This window comes from Kogia breviceps, chromosome 1, assembly GCF_026419965.1.
Source record: "Kogia breviceps isolate mKogBre1 chromosome 1, mKogBre1 haplotype 1, whole genome shotgun sequence".
NCBI classification, from domain to species: Eukaryota; Metazoa; Chordata; class Mammalia; order Artiodactyla; family Physeteridae; genus Kogia; species Kogia breviceps.
This window is the reverse complement of record NC_081310.1, coordinates 188,709,588-188,734,359: the sequence shown is the minus strand read 5'-3', so window position 1 is coordinate 188,734,359 and position 24,772 is coordinate 188,709,588. Positions and strand designations below refer to the sequence as shown.

Sequence of the window (24,772 nt, the reverse complement as noted above, 5' to 3'; positions counted from 1 at the left end):
TGTGGGAGGTGGGAAATGACCAACCAAGGGCAATAATGGCTGGTCGGTCTCTAGAAGGAGCAGGATGGTGGAGGGACCGGGCAGTCTTTGGCTCAAACCCACCTGTGCCACTTCTCAGCTAGGTGGCCGCAACCTCTCTGACTTACACAAAGATGGCTGTATCCTTGCTCACAGATGTGGAGAGGTTTCAAGGAGATCAGGTCTGGGAAGCTCCAAGACCACGGTGGCTCCCGGCCGGCTCTCACTCGGTGAGTCGCTGCAATGGAGGAGGGCTTCTTGAGAGGCTGGAGGGGCAAGGCTGGGAGGGGAGGTGCTGATGATGTACTCAAAGGCCCCCAGTGAGAGGTGGGGCAACATGACTGGTGTTGCAGTTGGGTTCCAAGCCTGGCTCTGCTGCTTCCTGGTTGTGTGACCTTGGACCAGTCGATTTACCTCTCATGGCCTCAGTTTCCTCATCAGTAAGGTGGGAATAGCAAGAGCCCCACTTCACAAGGTGGTTGGGAGGATCTGGTGAGAAAACACATATAAGGCACTTAGTACAATGTCTGGCACCGAGTAAGCCCTCAGGACATACTCTTATCATCACTGTGGTCGTTACTGCTATCGTGTCACTGTTACATCGATGCTGCTGACTCATTGCCTATATGACCATGACAGCCCCTTCTTGCATTTTCTGGCTTTGAAATGAGTGATTCGGAAGGAACTGGATCTCTGGTGGACGAAGCACGTCCCCTGTTTCTTGCGGGGGGCCTGGCTGCCCACGGGCGGTGGGGGAAGGGGGCTTCCCAAGCCTTTCACAGCCTTGCCCACTGGACAAAAGAGTCATTTTAATTCAGAGTTGCCCAAGGTCTGAAAATCCTTTACAATCTTCCCCATTTGGCCTTTAGACATGCATTAAAACTCCTCCTATGGCAGGGATATGCGGGAGGAAATAGATCAGGGGCCAAGCCTCTATCTACTTCATGCCCCAGTTGGAACCGCTGTCTCCCTCCATGACTGACGAGCCTCTGGCCAGGTCTTACCGCCCCCATAGGCCCTACAATCCCTTTTCCACCAGCAGCCAGAGGGATCTTTTTTCTGGTTTTGTTTTTGTTTTTGCGGTACACGGGCCTCTCACTGTTGTGGCCTCTCCCGTTGCGGAGCACAGGCTCCGGACGCGCACTCTCAGCGGCCATGGCTCACGGGCCCAGCCGCTCCGCGGCATGTGGGATCTTCCCGGACCGGGACACGAACCCGTGTCCCCTGCATCGGCAGGCGGATTCTCAAACACTGCGCCACCAGTGAAGCCCAGAGGGATCTTTTAAACAGGTAAATCAAGTCAGAGAATTCCCCTGCTTAAGACCCAACAACGCCTTCCCTTTGCTGCAATTCAACCTCCTTGCACCAGCTTTTAAGACCTTGTGTGATCTGGCTCCAGGTAGCTCTCTGGATTGAGGGCCCATAACTCTCCCCCTTGCTCGCTCCACTTCTGCCACATCAGCTACCTTTCTCTTCTCTCACATGACAAGCTCCATACCATCTCAGGGCCTTTGCACTTGCTCTGACCTCTTCCTCCTGGAAAACGCCTTTCCAAGGCTGGTGCTTTACCATTTGGGTTTTTTGTTTAAAATTTTTGTTGGAGTATAGTTGATTTACAATGTTGCATTAGTTTCAGGTGTACAGCAAAGTGAATCAGTTATACATATACATATATTCACTCTTTTTAATATTCTTTTCCCATATAGGCCATTACGGAGTATTGAATAGAGTTCCCTGTGCTATGAAGTAGGTCCTTATTAGTTATCTATTTTATATATAGTAGGGTGTGTATGTCAATCCCAATCTTCCAATTTATCGCTCCCCCACCTCACCCCCTGGTAGCCATACGTTTGTTTTCTACATCTGTGACTCTATTTCTGTTTTGTAAATAAGTCCATTTGTATCATTTTTTTAGGTTCCACGTGTAAGCGATATCATATGCTATTTGTCTTTCTCTGTCTGACTTACTTCACTCAGTGTGACAGTCTCTAGGTCCGTCCTCATATGGGTTTTAGAGAAGCCTCTTTTAGCCTTTTACTGAATCCCCAGGTCCCTCTCCAGCCCCTCACTTTCTGGTTCGTTTGCTTCATAGCAATGATCACTTGAAATCATCTTTCTCTTTTGATTTTCTGTTTATTTGTGCACGATTGATCTCTCTTAGTACAACGCGTGCTCCCTGAGAGCAGGGGCCACGTGTCTTATGAAGATGCTTAACACAGAGTAATAACTATTGGCAACATCATCATTTCATCCTCGCCACACGGCAAGGATGTACCTCCTTCCCTTCCCAAGGCAAGGGAAGGAGGCAGCAGTATCCCCACTTTACAGATGAGAAGACTGAGGCTCAGAGAAGTTAATGAACAGTCTCAGTCTCTCAGTTAGTCAGTGTCCAGCTGGGATTTTGACCCAAAATTGTTGGACTCCAAAGCCCACTGTTTTCTTTTTTTAATCACCCTGCCAGTGAAATCCTTGCTCTCTAGGGACAAGAAAACAAAATACAACCAGATCTATAATGAAAAGCAAATGGGACTTTTTTTTCGTTGTAATAACACCAAGTGTTCGTTCAAAGCCAGGTAAAGGTTTTTTTTTTTTTTTTTTTAATATACTGGCTGATTTTTATTGAACAGTTTCCTTGTAATAGGAACCAACACCAGACTTTTCAATTTTCTCTCCCCCAGAGGAACTAAACCAGCCACCCCTCCCGCGATGAGCCAGTGTAGAGTGAGAACATCTACACACTCCTCATTGGGACCCATGACTCCAGCTGCCCATGGCATCCCTCCTGGCTCTGTTAGGACATCAGGGCTTAGTACTAATTCCTGGGCATGGTTGAAATGGGCCCAGCCTGGGAGTTTGAATCTAGCTCTGTCATTAGTCTGTTGCTGTGTGTCTTGGAGCAAGTAGCTCAACCTCTCTGTTAAAGACACCTACCAGGTCCACCTCAAAGATGATTCAGGGGCTCAAGTGGCCCAACTAGAAAAAAAAAAGTTGTAAGCATAAGGCCTTGCCTTTGTGTATTTTGTCACCACATTATTACACTAGGATTGGTGAAAAATGATATTGAACAAAAGGATCCCAGTCCTGCCCTTCTGTAGGTTTTAGCCTAGGACTCCCCGCTGGGTGGGTACCACAAAGCTCCGGGAAGGCTCTAACCATGGCTTCTTGCTCATCACTGTAGCCCCTGTGCTCAGCACAAAACTTGCCTTTTAGCTCAGGCTCAGGAAATAAACGTGTACAGGTGTGGTGTGAGTAAAGGCAAAAAGAAGCAGCTGTGCTCTCCCTGGAGCTGCTGGGAAAAGCTTTTGAGCTGAGTCATCAAGAATGAGCCAGAATCAGATAGGCAGACACGGAGAGGAGGGGCTTACAATCTAGACCAGGGGTTGGCTACCTATAGCTCAAAGGACATGTCCAGCCTACCATTTTTTTTAATAGAGTTTTATTGGAACACAGCTATGTCCTTTCATTTGTTTACAGATTGTCTATGGCTGCTTTTACACTGTAACATTGGGCTGGTTAGTTGCAACAGAGGCTGTATAGCCTGCAAATCCTAAAATATTTACTGTCAGAGAAAGTTCGCTGGGTCTTGATCAAGACAAAGGAATCAGTCCCAGAGACCTCTTGCTTGCTTGGAAATAGGATTGGGTACCTAACTTGTGTGGCCCGGTGCAAAATGAAAATATGGGGTCCTTCCTTCGAAAATGATTACAAATTTCAAGATGGCAACAGCAAAGCATTAAACCAAAAGTGAGACCTTCTCAGCACAGGGCCCCATATGACTGCATGGATGGCAGGCTGCAGAGCCAGCCCTGGGGTCAGTTAGAGGCCCCTCTCATGCTTTTTCTTGGAGAACTGCCCTGAACTGCCCTGGGAACAGAGGTATAGGGGGAAATCATGACCCAGGGCTCTATGTTGGGGCTCAGAGTCTCCAAGTCCCAAGCTTCCCAGGAGGACCCATCTCAGGTGGGACCTACTCCACAGGGCAAGGGGGTGGAGGACCAGCCTTCCTTTCTCAGCTCTCCTGCACCCCCATTTCACGGAGCCTGGTGGTGATGAAGAAGCAGAGATGGGCTCAGCTCTCTCTCCCCCATCAGCTGCATCTTGGTTATCAGACATGAGGCAGCTGTGGGAAGAAACATGACAGTTGAATGGGAGCCTCTCTGATGCCGCTGTTTCCCACACACTCACCTGAACTGTCTGGTGGGGGAGCAGTGGGGGGGTGGAGGGTGGGACCTTGCTTTATGCAGCTATGGGTCAACCAGACAGGAACAGGGTTTAACAGAAATTTGCCAAGCTAGGTAGCCACTCAAGTTTGGCTCTCTGGGTTCCTGGTCCACTGGACATCTTCTCCCACCCCCTAGACCCACTCTTACCTCCTCCATCCTTTGTGCCTGAAAGCTGACCTGTACTAGTAGCATCGATGTGTTTTCTTGCTGGCTGACTCCCAGTTGTATTTGGCTAATGGAAGGCACCTGCAGGAGATGGGGGTAGACCGGTGAAATTGAGAGGACAGTGTATTTATTCTCCAGCTCTTCCCTCCTGGTTCCCTGTGTCCCTCTACCTAAGTTCCTGTTGCGTGGCATTTTCCTTCATCTGCCACTCTCTCAGGTGCAGGTAAAATTCCCACTCCTTTGCCCCTTTCCCTTTGCTCCTAAAAAACCTAGCGGCTCCCACTGGTTCCTGCCCCAGCTGCCACCACACATGCCTTGCTGGGATCCCTCAGCTCTGTTCACACCTTTGTAAATAAACCTGGTGTTGAACCCTCCTCATCTACCCTCTTCGCATGGGCTGTCTGTTTCCTGCTGGACCCCACCTGATACAGCCTCTTCCCCTGCACACCCGAATGTTGCTCCAATCAAATAGAGGCTCTCACGAAGCAGTGGAGGTGGCACTGGCAGGTCCTGTGTGTGCAGGCGGGGGCTGAGATGGAATTCCTCCTTGACAAGAAGAGAAGCATGCAGCTGTGGTTATTGCTGCATACAAATCACACCGAAATGCAGCATCTTAAAACATCAGCTATTTCATTACATCACATGATTGTTTGGGTCTGGTATCCAAACAGGGCCAGGCTGGGTGATTCTGATGCTTTGAATGGCGTCACCAGGGGTCACTGGGTCATGTTCAGTTTGGTGGCTGGTCCGGTCTGCAGGGGGTCAAGGCAGCTTCACTCATGTGCAGGCAAGGCTGGGCTTTGGGGTCCCTTTCATTCTCCACGTGGTCTGTCCAGCACCATGGACAGAGACAGGGAGTGGCCGTCTCCAGCTTCCTAAGGCTTGGGCGTGGAAACTGGTAAGCCTTGTCACTTTTGCGTATCCGCATGGTCAAAGCAGTCACAGAACATGCTCTGTTCAGAAGGAGAGAGCATAAACCCCTGTCTCTCACTGTGGGAGTGTCAAAGAATGTGGAGCCATCTTGAATCCTCTAACAATAATTATTCCTCCAACAATTGTCATCACCTTCTTCATTTGCTTAATGTTGGGCCCACAAGACCATTGCCTGAGGCCAAATCCACCCTGAAGATTGTATTAATTTGATATACACTGAGGGTTTTATTTTTTAATTAAATGACTTCGGACCCACATAGTTTATCCATCTCAACACTGGTTCCACCACTTCTCACTATCTGCCAGAGGCTCACACTCAGGCTTCTGCCTGGTTTCTGGGGCTTGTAACTCCGTGGTCCTAGATTAGCAAGCACAGGGGACAAGTTTAGTCTGATGGGCTCATGCACTGGGACACAGATACACACAGATAACCCAGGCTTTTATATAACACAGCTCTCCCAGCCTTATTTCTAGGAGGGAATGCTGATTCCACAAACACTGAGACTTAATCTGTTAAGATTCCCAAGATGAAGCCAGCATGGTATCGGGAAAGAGCCCTGCACTGGGAGAACAGGAGCCTGTGTTCTTGTCACTGCACTGCCTGTGTGACCTTGAGCAGATCACCAGCCTCCCCGGGTTGCTGCTTCTGCATCATTCGGGACAAGGAAAGAGCATGGTTTGGAGTCACGCTTCGTTTGAAGCCCAGCTCTGCCACTTGTTTTGGACAGGTCACCTCAACACTCTGGCCTCAGCTGCCTCCTCTGAAAACCGGGGTCGCAGTGAGCATCCTACCAAGCTATTGTGAGGAGAAAACGCGGGGACATGCAGATCAGATCGCTTGTTTCCTAGCAGACGCTCCTGACTTTCTGTGCCTGCTTGGAGCCTTCAGAGCCCAAGCCCCCAGTCTGAGCTGGGATCACTCACCTCCATGTCTAGCACAGGTAGGTGCTAGACACATAGTAGGTGCTCAGAAAACACTTGTTGAAATGAACTGGCTGTTTGGCAAACAAAGCAGTAGCAAGAGAAATAAAAACATTCATCCATTTAAAAAGCCATATATAAAAATGTTCTTAGCCACTATATACATAGTAGAGCCCAACGAGAAACTATCCAGGTGTCTATTAACAAGAGAACGGCTGAACAAACTGGTCTCATCTTCCAATAGAATACTACTCAGCGATAAAAAAGAATGAGCTAAGGGCACACACAACAGCAAGGGTGCTTCCCAAAAAAGTTATGCTGGGAGAGAAGAGCCTTCACTAAAAACTACCAACTGTATGATTCCACTTATATGGAATTCTAAAGTGGCAAAAAATGATGTGAGAAAAATCAGGATAATAGTTGCCTTTGGGGGCAAGGATTGACTGGGCAGGGCAGAGGATCTTTCTGGAGTGATGGTGATGTCCTATATCGTGAGAGAGGTTCGGGTTACACAGGTAGATGCATTTGCCAAAACCCACTGAGTAGTGCACTTATGATTTGTGCATTTCATTTTATGTAAATTTTACCAAAAGAGAATTAGGAATAAGTGTAACTCTGATTAATGATATGCATGCTGAAGCATGTAGGAATAAAGTGTACTGGTGTCTGCAACTTACTTTGAAATGCACCAAATAAATACAAGAGGATGGATGGAGAGAGGGAGAGAACTATATGATAAAGCAAGCATGGTCAAGCTCATTGCAGAAGGTAGGTAGTAGGAATATGGATGTTTGGTTTAACATTCTCTGCACTTTTCTCTATGTTTGAAAATGTTCATAGTTACATGTTGGGGGAATAAAATATGATGCTGTTAAGACGAAGCTGGGGTAGTGGGGGGCGACAAGTGCAAGGGCACACAGTCTTTGACAAACATTAAGGCTGGTTCTCAGGAAAGTAGAAGTCAGTTGTGAAGACGCAGTAGAAAAAGGATTGTATTCCCCGAGCTGAATCTGGACCGTGGGCATGTAGGCAAATGCAATCACTCTGTGACTCTGTGTCCCCATCCGCAAAATGCAGACAGCACTGCCCACAGGGGTGGTTCTGGGACTAAATGACAAGCGAGAAGCGTTGAACAAACATGACTTCATAAGGAGCTGGCAGGAAGCAACTTGATTCTTTCCAAGCAGCCTGACCCCACCTCCTCACTGGGATTTCAGCTTAAATATAAAAATTAAGCTCCAGAAACGGGCTTCCCCTGGCCGCCTAATCTGCTGTGGTCCCCACCTCCTCCATCCATCACTCTGTTTTCTTTGTCTGTAGGACACTTGTCCTGATCTGATGTGTTTCTTCCATATTCCTTAATTTGTTTTATTATCTGTCTCCTCCCACTAGAATGAGGTCTCCAGGAGAAGAGGGTCTTTGGCTTGTTCATGACTTTATCCCCTGCACCTAAAACAGTCTCTGGCACATAGTAGAGACACAGTGAATGTTTGTTGAAGGAAGAAATAAATGAGCAGGGCTGGATAAGCTTAGTGTCACCCCTCAGATCGCAGAATTATGCTACTCGGGGTTTGCCTGTTGCTAACACCACCTGCACGAAATAGCAGGAAGTGAATTTAAAGATAACCATCTCCGCCCCATTTAACAGATAAGAAAACCGAGGCTCAGACAGAGAATGCAAATTTCCCAGCATCCACTGCCACTTAGTGGCTGAGCCAAGAGGGGCCCGGGCTCTTACTCTTTCTCTCCGGCGGGCGGCTGGGGCTGACCGGGGCAGCTGCAGACAGACAGACAGTCAGGCCCCACTGGGCCGGCTGCCCGCATGCCGTGTGCTAATTACAGTGGGCAGGATGTGCCAGCCTAGCATTGTTTGCTGGCGCGCCCCGCCCCCTGGATAGCAGGTGGGCAGCCTGGCGCAGGCGGCTGATGGGTCATGTCCACTGGTCTGCCAGCGCCCAATCACGCCGACAGAAGCCTGGTCATCTGCAGCGCCTGCCGAGTGTGGAGGGCCTGCAGTCAGCCAGACTGGCACAGGCTGGGCATCTGTCCCCACGATGAGCCCTTGCTGGACGCAACCTGCCTGCACAGGTGTGCTCGCTGACAGGCAGCCCAGGGGGTTGCCTGGGGACTGAGCGCTGAGCACGGCACCGAGGGACGCTGTTTGGGGTGTCACAGGCAGGGGATTTGCACACAGACACACAGATGCTGCCATCAGACGAGACTCAGCCGCGCCCCCACCCACACCCACACCTGCCCAGCCAGCTTGGGGAATCCAAAAATCAAGTCACAGCCCTGAAAAGGGGGCTGGAAAAGTTATCTCTTCTCTCTGTTCCAAAGGCCTCTTCCCAGGCCAGACCTGCTTGCCCATAGCTGTGTTGTCCACACTGCAGATAAAGGGATCTTTTTGACCCTGGTGGGAGCTGTCACTCCGCTGCTTGAAGCCTTCAGTGGCTCCCCATCTCCCTCTGACAAAATAATATCAATAATAATATCTACTACGTAATATCTACCATGCTAAGCGTTTTAGAACCAATAAAATAGCGCACAATTATTGAGCCTCTACTGTATTCCAGGCTCCTTTCTAAGCAATTTACGTGGAAGAACAAAAATCATCCTGCAGCCTATCACCTATGAGGTGGTACTACTGTTACCCCCATTTTATAGATGAGAAAACTGAGGCAGGGAGATGTGAAGTGACTTGCCCAAGATCTTGAATTAGATTTGAACCTAGCATTCTGACTATCGATACCAAACCCGGACCCATCACATGGGGTCCAGCTCCCATGGCCACACTCCGCATCCCAGCATCCCACAGAGCACCCCACAGAATCCATCTTGAAACCCCCCGTCACTTTTCACCCATGCCTGGCCTTTTCTCTTACTTTTGTCTGGCATCCTCTGTGTCTGGCCTGCCCTCCTGCGTCCTCTTGTCTGCCCTGCAAACTCCTCTCCCTCCTCCAAGGCACAGCTCAGTGTACCCTGTTCTGTGGGTACTGCCTGAGCTCTCCCTGGCAGAGCTCTCTATTTGTCTGCCCTGTGCCACTTCCATTCCACGCCGAGCAGCCCATGGCAGGCAAGCACGTGCTGCTGATGTTTCTTTCTGTGATCCCCCTACCCTGCCCTTTCTAGGAGTTCCCTGATGGCCAGGACCTTGTCTGATGCACCCTCTGTCCACAGGCCTGGCCGCCAGGAGGTGCTGAACGAATGAACAAACAAGTGAATGAATGAATGAATGAATGAGAAGTGTAGTCACTTGGGTTCGAGGAATGAAGGCTGAGGGCAGGTATGTCAGGGAGACATAAGATGGTTGAAAAGGTTCCTCCTTCCTCCTCCATCCCTGCCACACTGCTTCCAGAACATGGCAGGAGAGGGCTTTAGCCATACTGGGAAGAGCCCTGTCTTTGGGGTGACTACGTGACCATGGACCCCATCTCTAATGCTGAAGATCATTATCAGGAGGCATGGAAGAGACAGCAGGGATTGGGGTATGACCACCCTGACCCAAAGGCAGAGGGTGGACAAGAACATCCCCGGTGCCGTATCTGTACTGCACTTGATGGTGAACCTTGGTTTCTGGGGTCCCAAGCATCAGTGGGATGTGGTGCAAAGAGGAGGTGCTTCGGAGCCAAGGACCTGGCTCCCAGCCCTGTCACCTCCTTCCTGTGTGGCCCTGGACCTGTCTCTCCCCTCACAGAAGGCCTTGGTTTGGCCCTCTATAACGTGCAGGTTCTGGACAGTCAAGGGTCCCTCCTGCGCTGAGTGGCCGGGCCTCTCAGGCGCCAAGGGTATGGCACCTGGGAAAGGTGCGCAGAGGCCTTGGTTGGGGGAGGGTCCATGGGAGTTAGGGCAGTGTCTCCCCATTGTGGTCTCCAACCCCTGCATTCAACTGACTCCATGTGGCTTGTTAAAAATCCCAAGTCCGGACTCCACCCAAGACTCGCTGCATTTGAACCTCTGGGATGGGCTTCCAGGAAAATTGACATTTTCAAACTCTACTCCCACCTGGCTAGGTGATTCTGCTGTGTACAGAAGTTTGAGTGTCTAGCATCTATCCAGGTCCTTCCAGTCTCCCCTGCTTCTTGCCTGCCAGACCCTGCAGCGTGGGTTTTGGGGGGCACACAGGAGATGGCGAGGGAGGTCTCAGAGCATCCTGTGTCTGGCGGAGTTTGGGGGCTCAGGTGGTTGGGCCCTGACTGTGGTTTTGCATCTGACTGGTGGGAGCCTGCCCCGGGAGTGGACATGGCAAGAGGACAGCGTTGGTGTGACGGTGTCTCCCAGCCTGGCATTTCTCAGACACATGCCCCCCCACACACCCACCCCAGCTGATGTCCCCTATCCCCCGGCCCAGAGCAGGGAACAGGGTGTGTAAACTGGGCTTACTCCGTGGGTACAGGCATCATTCATGCACACACATGTGCACACACACCATGAATCCACAACTGACACACAACCTTGATTGTGCCCACACACAATCTTTCTTATACACCCACAAACCCTCATGTTCTTCCCCAAACATCTAGAACTACACAAAATATTCTCACCATTACTTTGCTTTACACACACACACATATACATCCTTATATGCAGCCTAGAAGCCTAGAGGCATGTAGATTTGTCCACTCGCCCCTGCTGACAGATGTCCATCCCCACACCCCCTGAACACTAGCTTTCTCTTTTTTTATTTTTCCGGTATGCGGGCCTCTCACTGTTGCGGCCTCTCCCGTTGCGGAGCACAGGCTCCGGACGCGCAGGCTCAGCGACCACGGCTCACGGGCCCAGCCGCTCCGCGGCATGTGGGATCTTCCCGGACCGGGGCACAAACCCGCGTCCCCTGCATCGGCAGGCGGACTCCCAACCACTGCGCCACCAGGGAAGCCGCAACACAGGCTTTCTTATTTGCACGGATGCTCATCCACATGAGCTCGCCGCCGGCGCCGGCAGCCCCTGGGACCCCTTGTGTTCACTCCCGTTGCACATGCACCTCCTCACACTTGCATAGGCTCTGCCCATGTGTGCACCCACAAAGCCAGCCACCGCGCCCCTGCCTGCCATTCTTACCAGCCCCCAGGTCCCCGGGCTGCCCCACACCTCATCCCTGAGCTGCTGTCTGCCCTTGCATGGTAACCAGATGAGACAAGCAATTTAAGACACCAGCTGTCTCTGTTAAACACCGGATCTCCCCCACACACACAAAGGAGGGGAAGCCAATTACCCCAAGCCCAGCCCTGCCAGAAGGCAGGACTCACAAGGGAGATGGAGTGGGGGTGGAATCTGGCCACCCAGGGTGGTGAGTGGTACCTGACTTGAGGATCCCCCCCCCCACTGCTATCCCTGGGAATCGGGCATCCCCCTCCCCCAGGCTCCAGGGGAGCCTGCCCTCTCCTCTCTGTGGCTGCTCCCCTGGCCCAGCTCCCAGGCCCAGGAGATGCAGGAGCAGACTCAGGGTGGAGAACAGGTGGGCGGGGATTCTAGAGGAAGAGTGGTCCAGGGTCACCATGGCAACAAGGAAGGCAGGAACCCTGTGCCCCTCCTGCTACACAGTAAGCCAGGGGGAGGCTGCATTGCTGTCCCCTCTTCCTCTCCATTTTTATTCTCCTTGCTCCTCTCTGAGCAGGTGCCCTGCACCCTGCCCTGGTTTCCCTCTGCCTAGAATATCTGCTCCCTTCCTTGCCCCAACCCAATACTACATCAATTCCACTGCCTGGGCCACTTCCACTCTGGACCTCGGAATCAGACCCAGGTTCAAATCTTCACTCCTCCACTGACAGACTGGGCAGCCTGGGTGAGTGGCAGCCCTTCAGCGGCTTCAGTTTTTGCATCTATAGAAGCCATGTTCATCTCTGTACAAATATTGCCCGAGAGCCCCCTCTGCAGCCAGCTGTCCTAGGAGTGGGGGATACAACATTGAACACAAGAGTCTCAGCCCTCCTGGGCTTTAGATCCTGCTGGAGGAGTTGGAAGACACCCATCTCAGACATTTAAGTGAGATGATTATGTTTCTTCACCGTCTCATCTGCTGTGTCCATGGCTGTCCTCCCGGAATCGAACACAGCTCATGAAAGGAACTCAGTCAATAAGCGAATGCTTGAATGCGCAAATGGCTTGAGCCCGATGCTGAGGCTGACTTGATCTAAGCCTTTCTCTAACACTAGTTGATCTTTGCACTGGGCCTCGGAGGGAGCTTTCTCAGCGTAATTTCTGAGTGGTTGGATGGGGACACATCTAAGTAGACTTTAGAACATTCCTTCCTTTGCTGACTTATTGATTCACTACACAAACGTACATGATAAGGACAGACTATGTGCCAATCCCATGCTAGGCACTCGGGGTTGAGGGAGGTGGGGAAGAGATGTCTAGGTGACGATTGCATGGCAGAAGTTTTTAGATATGCTTATCACATTTTACAAGAAGCTTTCACATATATTTGGGTTTTTTAAAGTATTGCTAGCAACTCTGGGGCATCGATCCGATGAACACTTTACAGATGAGGAAACTGAGGCTCCAAGACTATCAGTGACTTGCTTGAGAACACGGAGCCAGGAAGTGACAGCCCCCAAGGAGGAACTGAGCCTCTTCACACCTGGCCCAGCATTCTAGCCACCGTTTGTCACTTTCAGGGTCCCTTTCCCTGCATCTACATCTCTATAAGGCAGCCACGGCTCTTGCCCATTTTAAAAATTTTATTTATTTATTTATGGCTGAGTTGGGTCTTTGTTGCTGGGCGCGGGCTTTCTCAAGTTGTGGCGAGCGGGGACTACTCCTGGTTGCGGTGCGCAGGCTTCTCATTGCGGTGGCTTCTGTTGTTGCGGAGCGCGGGCTCTAGGCACACAGGCTCAATAGTTGTGGCGCACGGGCTTAGCTGCTCCACGGCGTGTGGGATCTCCCCGGACCAGGGTTCCAACCCGTGTCCCCCGCATTGGCAGGCGGATTCCTAAACGCTGCGCCACCAGGGGAGCCCGCTCTTGCCCATTTTAATAGCCTGGGAGCCGCCTGGAACCTGCCGGTGCTGGGATTTGAACCTGGGCTGGCCTGACTCCGGAGGCCAGGTGTCATCACTCCTCCATGTCTAATCAGTTCATTAAAAACCCTCCTTGCAAACTCTCCCTCTCACTGCCCAGCCACAGAAACCTCAGCTGTTCCATTTCCAGGAGAGCAAATTCCTTCGCGGCTGGAGAGGAGTTGGGATGATGTAGGCAGGCAATTTAAACAGCTCCAACAAAATACACCAGCAGTTTTCACTCTCTGCCACTATTACACTTTCCAGCTGCGGCGGGATTGGCCCAGAAGTGGATATCAAGTTTATTACAGCTATTTCCAACCTGTAATTGGTTTTGTGGAACACAAAGCGAAGGAGGTTGGGGGGTGGGGGAGCTGATTTTTCCACCCTTCTTTTCTTTCTCTTCCGGACGAGGGCACCCAGAGACATTGGGAGGAGGCTAGAGTTGGAGCCTTATTTGTTTTTCAAATGGAAAACCCCGGTCGGTCGGCCCTGCAGGCCCTCACGCAGCTGGCTGGACTCAGTCTGTTTGCCACGCTTTGGTGGCTCCACTTGAAAATCAACCCAGCCTGGCTGAAGCCAGATCTGCTGGTCGGGGACAGCCGGTCCCTGGGACACGGTGCACGGTCCGACAGGCTTGGGACCCGTGGGCAGCTGTTGAGCCTTGGCTGGGCAAACAGAGTGTGAATAGGTGTGGCCTCTAGGGCCAGCTGTTCTAGAATCAGAACATTTGGGCATTCGGGGTAGAAATGGCCCTCAGAGATCACCCTGCCTTACGTCTCTTCGTTGAGCATTTAGGGCAACTGAGGCCTGGAGAAGGGAGACGTGCAGAGAGGTTTAGAACCCAGGTCTCCATCCAGTGTAGCCGATCAGTCGGAGAATGAATACCCGCCGACTAGGGTCCTTGACCTTCCCAATAAATAGAAATTGACTAGAGGCCAGACAAGAAATTCAGGCAAGGCTTTATCGGGGCCCCGAGAACAAGTAACAGGTTCCCTTGCTGGCTCGCCGAGCCGGGGGGGCAAGCTGGTTCCTTAGATGGGTGAGGGTAGGAGTGCGTCCAGATAGGTGGCTTAGGTGTTCTGCCCCAGTCCCTTTGTGGTGTTTTGTGTGCAGGGGGCAAGCACAGTACACTGCTTTTGCTCTGACACCCAGCTGTTGCTCCCGGATCCTCAGAAGTGGTAGATAGGTTTTTTTTGGTCTTTTTGTATCTTTTGGTCCAGAATTTGCCCCAACTGTGCATGCATTCAGTTATTTTTAGTCCCATATAGTTTCTTTGTATTTGGTTGCTTGAGGAGAAATTTGTCTAGGTACAAGCACTGCAGCAAAGGGTCCCAGGTCCCAGCCTGTCTCAGAATGACCTCTGAGAAAAAACACCTCAGGTCCGTTCTGGTTCCTTCTGCCGCATCACTGCACGGATGGTCCTTCCACCTTCCCCGCTGGGCCTGGTCCTATTGGGAAGCCCCATCAAATTGGGGCGTAGGTACAGCAGGCTATTCTGGGAGCGGGTCTGTGTTGTAGAGCAGCAGGAATGGCTTCTCTTGTTCCTTATGGTGCCCCCAGCGCCTGGAATGTGGTAAGGATTCAACTCACTCTAACAAATATTTACTGAGTAAGAACCAGGTTCCCAGCTCTGGGGGCAGAGCATGAACAGGGCAGATAAAGACCTGCCCTCACAGAGCTTATGTTCTAGAAGTAGCTCACATTCAAGCCCTCTATATCGATTCACTAAAAATCTGTTGAATGAATGAATGAATGAATGAATGAACACACAAGCATATCTCCCTCTGGGGAAGGGAAAACTGCACATCTTTGGCTCTCCAACAGCACCTTGACTGCACCCACTAGCTTTGTCATTCTCTGTCTGCCCTGATCTCCTGGTCCCAACCCACTATGGGCACTGAGGAACTGTCTTGGAGCCCCGAGACTAGCCTGCCACCATGTCCTTGTTTTGAGCCTCCTCGAGCTCGCTCTTTGGGCTGATATAATAATATAATAATTCAGGAAGTTCCTGGGTCTCTGCTTTCCCCACACACAACCCCCAGACCTCCAGTTCTCAGTTGCCCACGCTGGCTTCTGGCTCCTCCCACCCGCCTCCCTCCCCAGGAATGGACCCCCTTCTTTCATTTACTGATTTTTTGCACCCTCTGGCTTTTCAGCAAGAGATACTCTGCTCTCCAGCCCTGAAGAGTGAGAGGGGACACAGAAAAAGAGGTGGTTCAGAGAAGTGTTAGTATTCATAAAAATAGCTGTCTCCACTGAGCATTGACCACACACGGGGTGATCTTTCCAAGCCTTGTCTCATTTAATCCTCCCAAGAAGATAGGTTGAGTTGTCCCCATTTTACAGATGAGGAAACTGAGGCCTAGAAAGGTGAAATAGCTTGCTCAGAAGCACAAAGTAGTAACCCCAAATCAAGAATTCGACTGGGGTATGGGAAATCAGTACTGCTTCTTGCTCAAAAGCCTCCCATAGGCAGGGAGAAGCAGCCTGAGACTAGGTACCCCCTGAAAAGGGCCCACCTCCTCCAGGAAGACTCCTGTGATCACCCCGCCCTCCAAAGGAATTCTTGGTTCCTCCATGAGCCTCAGATGACACCTGTTGCTACAGCCATGATCTCCCAGACTTTGGCCTCTCACTTAACTGTGAGTGGTGTTATCTCCCCCACCAGACTGTGAATAAGCTCGTGATGGGCTGCAACGGTGTCTGAAATTCATTTCTTTCTCTCCCATGGGGCCTAGAACTGTGCCTGCGTGTCTTCGGCCTGGCAACATGTTTCTAGAACTAAAGGGAAGGTGTCTTGCAGCAGCTTCTCAGGCTTACACCATGCCCTCTGCCCACAGCCTGTGGTTACCCCCACCCACTCTCAGCCTCTGTCTTGAGGGGTTCAGACCTCCAAGAACTACAGAATAACCTCCTTGCAAATAGCCACTTGCCCACTGGCCTGGGGCCTGAGAGTGAATTTGGAGTCTGTTACTTTCCTTTACCTTCCCCAAGGCTGAGGGAGGTCTGGGAGCCAGCTGCAGGGAGCTGGGACAGTGGATGCCTTGACTGCAAGGAGATCACTGCTTGTCTCGGGCTGCCTGAGGCCAGTTTAACCACAGCAGCCAGATGCGGGGCCGGGAGAAAACGATGTAAATAAAACCAAAGTAAAACTAGTCCTTGAAACTCCCCTGTCCCTGGGCCTGAAACAGGGATTTACGATTCAGATAATTCTTCGGTGCTTTATCTGGGGTGCGTGGGTATGTGTGAGTACGTGTGGGGTGTGGGTGTATTTTCCCACTAATAAAAACCGCAGTCCCAGAGAATAAATTTGAGGAGACAGTTTTACTGACAGATTTTTTTCCCCTCCTTTGTATAAAAAAAAAAAAAATAGAGTGAAATTTGAAATTGGGACGATAAGGGCTGCCGCATTTTAGGAGGAGATAAAAAAGCGCAGTACCTGAAGGGAGGCGAGGCTGCAAGTCAAACAGGCAGGATGCCTTCCACTTTTACGACTTTAGGAGAAAATTACTCAAACCTCCGCTGAGCTTCTGGCATCCTGCCTCCTAATGAGGCAGCCGCTGAGTGTAGAGAGAGAGGGCCGGAGAGGCACTTAGTTCACCCTCGGCCCTTTTCAGCCTGGTGGGTGGGATGTGAACCCTGGTCTGGGAGCCAGAGCTCTGCCAAGAGCCCATTGTGGGACCTCGGATGAATCACTTTGCCTCTCCAAGCCTCAGTTTCTTCATCTGCGAGATGGGAGATTATTGTCTAGTCTGCTCTCTACAAAGAGATGTGCTTCAAGCAGATTTCTCAACCTTGGTATTGTTGACATTTGGGGCCAGATAATTCTTTGGGGGCTTGTCCTGTGCATCGTAGAATGGTTATAGCATCCCTGGCCTTTACCTGGTAGATACGAGGACCACGTCTTGCCCCTGAGTTGTGACAACCAGAACTGGCTCCCGACATTGTCAAATGTCCCCAGGAGGAGGAGGGGGCAAAATTGTCCCCCAGTTCAGGGGCCTGGTTTAAAGGTACTCTGCTCCTCTTCCTCATTCTTCCTCCATGCCCATCCTCCCCTGTTTGGGAAGCTGGTGAGAGGCCACGTGAGAGGTCCAGAGGATGAGATATATTGCCTTCTGACGGCACCCACGCACAGTCAGAAACGCGCAAAGCCCTCAGAGAGGGAACAAGTGACGTGTATGAGCGGTGGATGAGCCTGCTGGAGACACAGGGGTGTGAGCTCAGCGAGGAGGCACTGTGTAGTGGGAAGTCCCACCACTGACCCCTCTCAGGGTCCTGGAGCTGGTGAATGTGTTATCATCACTCTAGCCCTCACCAGCCCGGGCTGGTGACCCCGGTACTCATAGAGGTCTCCTACTCTTATAAGCTTGTGGTTTGGGGAGGGTGAGCTCTACTCTTGTAGCTCGTGGCTGGCACACAGCTGGCACTCAATAAACGCTGGCTGGATTGCACTGAATCTGTGTTCCCTAAACCAGCAGTACTACCACCTTGTCTAGACAGATGTGGTCCAAGTCGGCTGGGGTCCAGATGTACCCAAAGGAGGCCAGCTGCCCCGGGGCCAGTCCTCCCAAGAAGGTGGCAGCCCCAGCTCCAGGGCCTCCTTTGCTGGGCTGGGGAAGCACCTTTCGGCATCTCCCCACTCCCCCAAGCCCCTTGGAGAAACCCCACCCCCAGCCCCCTCTCCTGCCCCCAGCACACAGAGCCACAGGGCGTTAATTCCACTTTTCCAGGAAGTGGAGGCCTCCCTGTTGCAGGCTGTTAGCGAGGAGCCCCACTGAGCGGCAAGAGGCTGCAACTCTATAATAGAGTTGCTGAGACAAGCGGAAAACTGCAGCCGAGTAAACAGATAAATAATTGAAACAGTGACAACACATACCTTGCTGCTTTGTGGAGTAACACTTTCATTAGCGGGAGGCAGCACAGCCAGCCGTGGCGATGGGGGTGCGGACCGGCGGCAGGCGGGATTAGGGCACACTTCGATCTGGCTTTTAATCAGCTGTGAACAGCTGGGCACCTGAGCAGCCTTTGTCTTCCAGCGTAGGCTTTATCACCACCTCCTGAGAGCCCCTGCCTTCTCGGGGCTTCCTTCGTATTCCTATGTGAAATGGGGACTTCCTGACACCCCTCCTGGCCTGTCCCAAGGGCAGCCAGAGGCAGGCAAGTCCCCCACACTGTCCTCTTCTCTCCGTCGCTGGTGTCAGTAGACTGGGTTCTCCCCAGCCTCCCCAGGTTCCCCTGTCTCCAGACAAGTCCCTTCAATCTCTTCTAAGGCCACAGGGAGCTTGTAAGTAGAATCTGAAACTCTGCACCTCCTTGGCCTTCGGGGGAGTTGAGTTCCTTTGCCCACCAGGCCCTCCCTAATGTGGCCCCCATTTCACTCCTCAGAGTCTACTCTCTTCACTTCCTCCCTGCCCCAGGTGCTCTGAACACAGTCTCCTTTCACTGAACACAGATGCTTCTTTCCCACCCCAGGGCCTTTGCTCCTGCTGGCCCTTCTGCCTAGAAAGCACTCCCTCCATTTACCAGGCTGGTTCCTACTCTTCCTTCAGAAGACGACTTACATACTGCTTCCTCCAGGAAGCCCTCCACGATTACCCTATCCCCAGGATGGGACCTGCCCCTCCTCTGGGCTCCCTATCTATTATGGTCTTCTCCCTTGAAGAATTTATCAGAAACTATTGCAATTTAGCTTGTTTGAATCCGTGTGAGATCTTGGTACAGGTGACTGCCCTTGGCCCCTGTTCTTCTCTCTTTCTATCCAGCCTGCTCCCCCATTCCCTCTCTCCTTGGGCGGGGATGGCTTTGGCACTCTGGCTGACTCTGCAAAACACATTCACACTCTCTGGCCCTGTCTGCGGCTCCCCAAGGTTTGTTTGTCATTTTTGCAAGGCCAACAAGTGGGATGCAGAAGTGGGACCACCTGGTCCATCAGGAAGGGCCAGAAGAAGAGGCAGCCCTACTTCTTAGCTGTAGGACCTCAGGAAGGCACTTGACTTCAGAGCCTCAGCCTGCACACCAATAATGTGGGGATGACCTGGGAGGATAATAGTGATGGTTGTGACATCTCCCCGAGAGGCTCCTCCCGGGGCTGCCTGCATCTCCCCAGCATCCCAGGAGCCCGCTCACCACCGCCTGGAGGAAAGGGGTGGCAGGGCTGGCTGAGCACTCACCTGTGACTCCTCTGTGCTCTGTTGCAGGTGACAGATGGCGGCGCCATCAAGCAGAAGATCTTTACTTTCGACGCCATGTTCTCCACCAACTTCTCCCACATGGAGAACTACCGCAAGCGAGAGGACCTGGTGTACCAGTCCACCGTGAGGTGAGGGCTGGGCGGTGTCCGGGGGGCCACTTCTCCCGCCCTTTCATGTCTATCCCACACGCAATGCTCTTGGAGTGGGGAGGCGGGGTCTCAGGATCACCCTCCATGGGCTTGGAAGGCAGAGCTGGGGCTCTGCTGCAGAAGAGGGACCCATTGCCCAGGGGAATCATCCCCTGGAGGGAAGAAGCAGGAAGGGGTCAAGTTGCAGCTCTGCCACATGGAGCAGACCCTTTATGTCAGCCTCTCCAGACGGCTCCTCCAACAGTCCTGCAAAGTGGGTTTTCCAAACCCCTTTCCAGTTGAGAACACTGAGGTCCAGAGAGGGTGAGCAACATGCCGAAAGTCACACAGCCAGAAATGCCAGAGGTGGGATGTAAACCAGCTCTGTTCGGTTCAGAAGCCTGTGGAATACGTCCTATTGTTCCCCACGGGCTCTAAACCTGAGAAGGAAAACAGACCCTAAACAACCGGACCCTAGGTTCAAAGCAGCTACAGGACGGGGAAGGAAGAGCCCTTGGGAATGGAGATACTTAATATTTCTACCCCTACCCCTTTCCTAGAAGACTTTAAGGTAATAGAGCCCATTCTAGGCTCTGCTGTGTTCTAGCGTGTGGGCGCCCACAGCCTCACTCCCCTCCCACCCACTGCCTAAAAGGCCCCGATCCTATTTCATTGCTCTGACCCTTTACACTTGATGGGTGCTGTTCCCTTTGGTCACCTGGTAAACTCCTCATTAGCCTTCAGAACCCAGTCGAGCAGGTCCTCCTGTGGGACACCTTCTTTAGACAGCCCGCCACCCCAGCAGAACTGACCTCCCCCAAAGCCAATGGCTGCGGCTCCTCCAGAACACACACACACACACACACACACACACACACACACACACACACACACGTGTGCATGCTTTTTCACACTACACAGCCAAATGCTTTGCCTGGTGGCCAGGCAGAAAGTGACAGTCTGCTCCAAAGCTAGAGGGCAAGCTGGCTACACCAGGCACGCAGGGAGATGCTGCAGGAGACAAGCTGGCTCGCTCTGTGCTTTGTGGGGTGCCTGCCGCGTCCCCGCTGATGCCTTACCCCTGACCTGCCAGGAGGATAAGGCCCCACTCTCCACACACAGGTTGGTCCTTCTCTCTGTGACCATGAACATCAGGACAGAATGGGCGCTCCCCCTCCACCTTGCATCCTCAGCTCTCAACACGAGGCCTGACACACAGTAGGTGCACAATAAAATTTGCAGATTGAGTGGGTGACCCTGGGCACCCTTCTTGGCCCTTTGGGTGTCCGTTTCCCTGTGGATAAAAGTAGAAAACGGGACAAGAAGGTTGCAAAGGGTAAATCCAGCCCTGCATAGGGAATCTGGCTGGCGGTCCTTCCATGCCCACTTTGGTAAGAACGGAAGGCGGGTGTGCTCCCCTGGAGGACCTTCCTGGGTGCTCCTCTCTCTGGACTTTGTGTGAGGAGCTCAGACCCAGCGTTTGTTGGGGGAACCTGGTGAGAATGTGGATGTGAAGGGGCTCTGAAGAGGTGTACAAATGGCCACAGAGCTTCATCCATCTATCTATGATTTCTCCTACACCCGCTTCCAAAAATGATTTGGGGTGCCTTAAAGCACACCTAAGACCCACCAGTTACCATCAGAACGAAAAAAAGGTAAAAACTCATTTTGGAGAAGAAAATAGCTATCCTGGGAGCCACAGATGATTTCGCACAAGTGGACATTTCGATCACCTCCGGCTTCCCAGAAACCCGCCTCCGCCTGCCTGGTTACCGAGGTCTCTGGGAAGCAACAGCTCCCCACGTACCATCATGTTCAGTCCCCCACCCGCGGCTGCAGGTATGGTCTCCAGGGTGTTTCCTTGGCTCTGACCCCCACCATCTCATGTATCCAGAGCACAGCCCTGATGCAAAGACCTGGTTCAAAGCCCAGCTCAGCTACTTCCTACTGAGTTACCTTGGACCCTAAGGACCTTGACCTCTCTCTGCCTTGGTGTCCTCAGCTGTAAAGCAGGCTTAATATGATTGACTTAAACAATCTTTGTGGGGTTTGTTGAGACTTATGTCTGACGGCTTGAGTTCTAATCCTGGGTCTCCACCCCCTTAGCTTCAGTGTAATCTTGGGTTGGTAACTCTGTGCCTGAGTTTCCCAGTCTCTAAAAGGGAATGACAACAGGAGGAAGCTCTCTGCAACCTCGTGAACTGAGTTAATCACTTGCGTAAAGTGCAGCCATAGTTGCTGAGTGGTGCCTGCATGCTGTTATTGCCTAGAAAAGCCCTCCTTTCCTCATCATAAAAAAAAAAAAAAAAAAAACCACAAAACACTCACCTTTTCCCAAATCTTATAAAACTCTCCCTGTGCACTCTTTCTCTTGATCCTCACTAACAACACCTGGAATGCAGGCAGGTATTATTATTATTATTATTATTATTATTATTATTATTATTATTATTTTCTGTAGTCTTGATTTTACAGATGGGGTCAAAGTTCAGCAAGGTCGGGCTTCCCTAGTGGCGCAGTGGTTGAGAGTCCGCCTGCCGATGCAGGGGACACGGGTTCGTGCCCCGGTCTGGGAAGATCCCACATACCACGGAGCGGCTGGGCCCGTGAGCCATGGCCACTGAGCCTGCACGTCTGGAGCCTGCGCTCCGCAAAGGGAGAGGCCACAACAGTGAGAGGCCCGCATACAGAAAAAAAAAAAAAAAAAAAAAAAAAAAAAGTTCAGCAAGGTCAAGGGACTTGCCCAAGGGTCCCCTGCTATAATAACATCAACTTGGTTGGACCTCATCCCACCTCTCCACCACACTGCCTTTCTCATTTTACAGCTGAGGAAACCGAGGCTCAGAGAGGGTAAGAGACTAGTCCAAGGTCACACAGCAGCTCAATTGCAGCCAGTGCTCTTTTCTTCCCCAGCCTTCTTCTGGAACCTTGGTTACAATGGCGGGGGGGGGGGTTCTCCCAGGCATAGAGCAGCAGGGCAGGGGGGCCTCAAGGATGCCACAGAAGAAGGGAAGGAAGGAGCAGACCCTCTTGGAGAGTCTGATCCAATCAAAGAGAGTTGCAGCCGCAGGAGCAGCTGTGCTGGCTGGCTGTGGCTGCTTCTCAGGCTGCAGGGCTTCGTTAGGGCTGGTGAGGGGTGCGGGACTCCACATTTACATATAAATGAAGATGTTTACAAATTAATGCATCTCATCTAGAGAGAGTCCCAGCTCCGCAGCTGTCTGGGGCGCTTCCTCTTCAGCTGGGGAAAGTGGGAAGAGAATGAGACTGAGAAGATTACCAAGAGTTGGCAGAGAGCAATTTTCTGTGCAACCAGGGGAGCCCTAGGGAATCCCAGAGCTTTTCCTCCCACTGGTGGGGTTCCCAGAGGGATGGGAGTCAGGTGGGGTAACAGGGCTTCTGTCCCCAGGTTGGGGGGTGCAGGTGTGGGGCTCCAGTTCATGACCTCTTGGGCAGGTCACTGCCCCTCCGCACACCCCAAAGATTCCATCGGTCAAATGCCTTTCTAGTTCTGAGCCTCAGAGCCCAGAACTCCCAGTTTGGAATTGACAATAATTTATTCCTTCAAAGGATATTTAACTGAGCACCTACTAGGAGCCTGGTATGATGCAGGTGCCGGGGATCCAGTGGGGAACGAGAAAGACAGGGCTTTACACTCTCGTGGAGGAGACAGAGAGGAAACAAGGGAAGCAAGACGTCAATAAATTTATCATGACACATTCCACAAAGATGTGAGTCCGATGGTGATCACGTAATGAGGGGCGAGCCGCTTGCAGTGCCAGGAGCACGAAGGTGCTGGGGTGGCAGGCAGAGCCTCCCAGGAAGGTGGCCCTGGGCTGAGACCTGTGGGCTGGGAAGGAGCCATCCATGGCGGGGACAAGGCAGGTGTGGCAGACGTCGGAGCCCAAGTGCCAGGGAGTTGATGTCTGGGAGCAGCTTCGGCCCATGACTGACGGGAGGTGTTAGACGAAACCCCAGTCCCCTCGTCCCTCCAGTGGGGCAACTCAGATGTGTCTTCTCCACCGTCCCCCGAGTTCTCCAGCGGGACCGAATAACCTCCAGGATGCACCTGTGTTGACTTCCTTCCCGCTCAATCCCCACTCCCTTTCCAGCTGCCTGGGATACCCTCCTAAATAAGCCAGGGGCTCCCAGTTGATTCCTTGTCTCAGGTTCTGTTTCTCAGGGGCCCCTAAGTGGGGACATAGGATGTTAGTAACCGTCCTACCTGCGGGCATCCTGCACATGTGCCATCCTCTACCCCTGCCCTCTCAGGCCCTGCCTCGGGCCCCGTTCACCTGTTCCATCAGTCTGGGCACAAGTGGACCAGACGGATGGACCCCCCTCACTGAGGGGAAGATTGTGTGGGCAAAACTCATTAATCCCTGCAGAACGTGGCCATCCCCAGATGGCAGCTGTGACCTCCTTGGAGGTCAGGGTGAATCACAGCGAGCCTTCACCAGCCCCTGCTCCCCCAACCGCACGTTGTACTTTCTGTTTCCCGAAGTCTTCTGCAGTCCATGTCCCATCCCATCAGCCCAGGGTGTCCCTAGGAACACCAAGCAGGCTTCACTGGCCCTCGTTTGGCGGTGAGGGAAATCTAGACTCAAGGGTTCAAGAGTGCGCCCCTCCCACGCCTTGCCCACCTCTCTTTGCCATGACCCTGCTCATCCTTTCAGGTTCAGCTTAAATGTTGCTTCCTCCAGGAAGCCCATCCTGACTGCCCAGACTGGGCCAGCTACCCCAGTGCCCTTCCTCTCCCACACTCACTGCCCTGACACCGGTTTTTCAAAGTGCCTCCTGCACTCGACCGGAAGCCCCACGAGGATGGGGATTGGGGGTGATGTCTTCACTGCCATCTCCCCAGCCGCCCAGCCCAGCACCCCCCGCCCAATGTGGACAATTTGTAGATGATTGTGGAGTGGATGAGGTAGTGGTAGAAGGCGTGGTGGATGTCTTTTACTGATGCACTCACGGCTGAGGGATAAACTTTGGAAGAAGGAATTCAGGCCTCCTCACCTTCCCCCAACCCGGGCATCGTTTATTTATCACAAAGGAATGGAGCAATTGCTGTATGTCAGGGACGGTGCTGGTGATAAAATGGTGAACGAGACATAATCAGACCTGCTCTGGTGAGTCTTACGATGTAAGGTGTGAGGAGAGACAGACTATAAAAATGTGTTTGAAAGAATATGG

General features: G+C 52.1%; 1 protein-coding gene across 1 annotated transcript in view; it reads left to right on the top strand.

Annotated features, from left to right (window-relative positions):
* IGSF21 (immunoglobin superfamily member 21) overlaps positions 1–24,772 on the top strand; it is a 246,849-nt gene that overhangs the window by 146,080 nt on the left and 75,997 nt on the right. Inside the window, exon 3 of the mRNA XM_059058730.2 lies at positions 19,458–19,579. Within this exon, the coding sequence (XP_058914713.1) occupies positions 19,458–19,579 (122 nt within the window). The remainder of the gene's footprint in view (positions 1–19,457; positions 19,580–24,772) is intronic.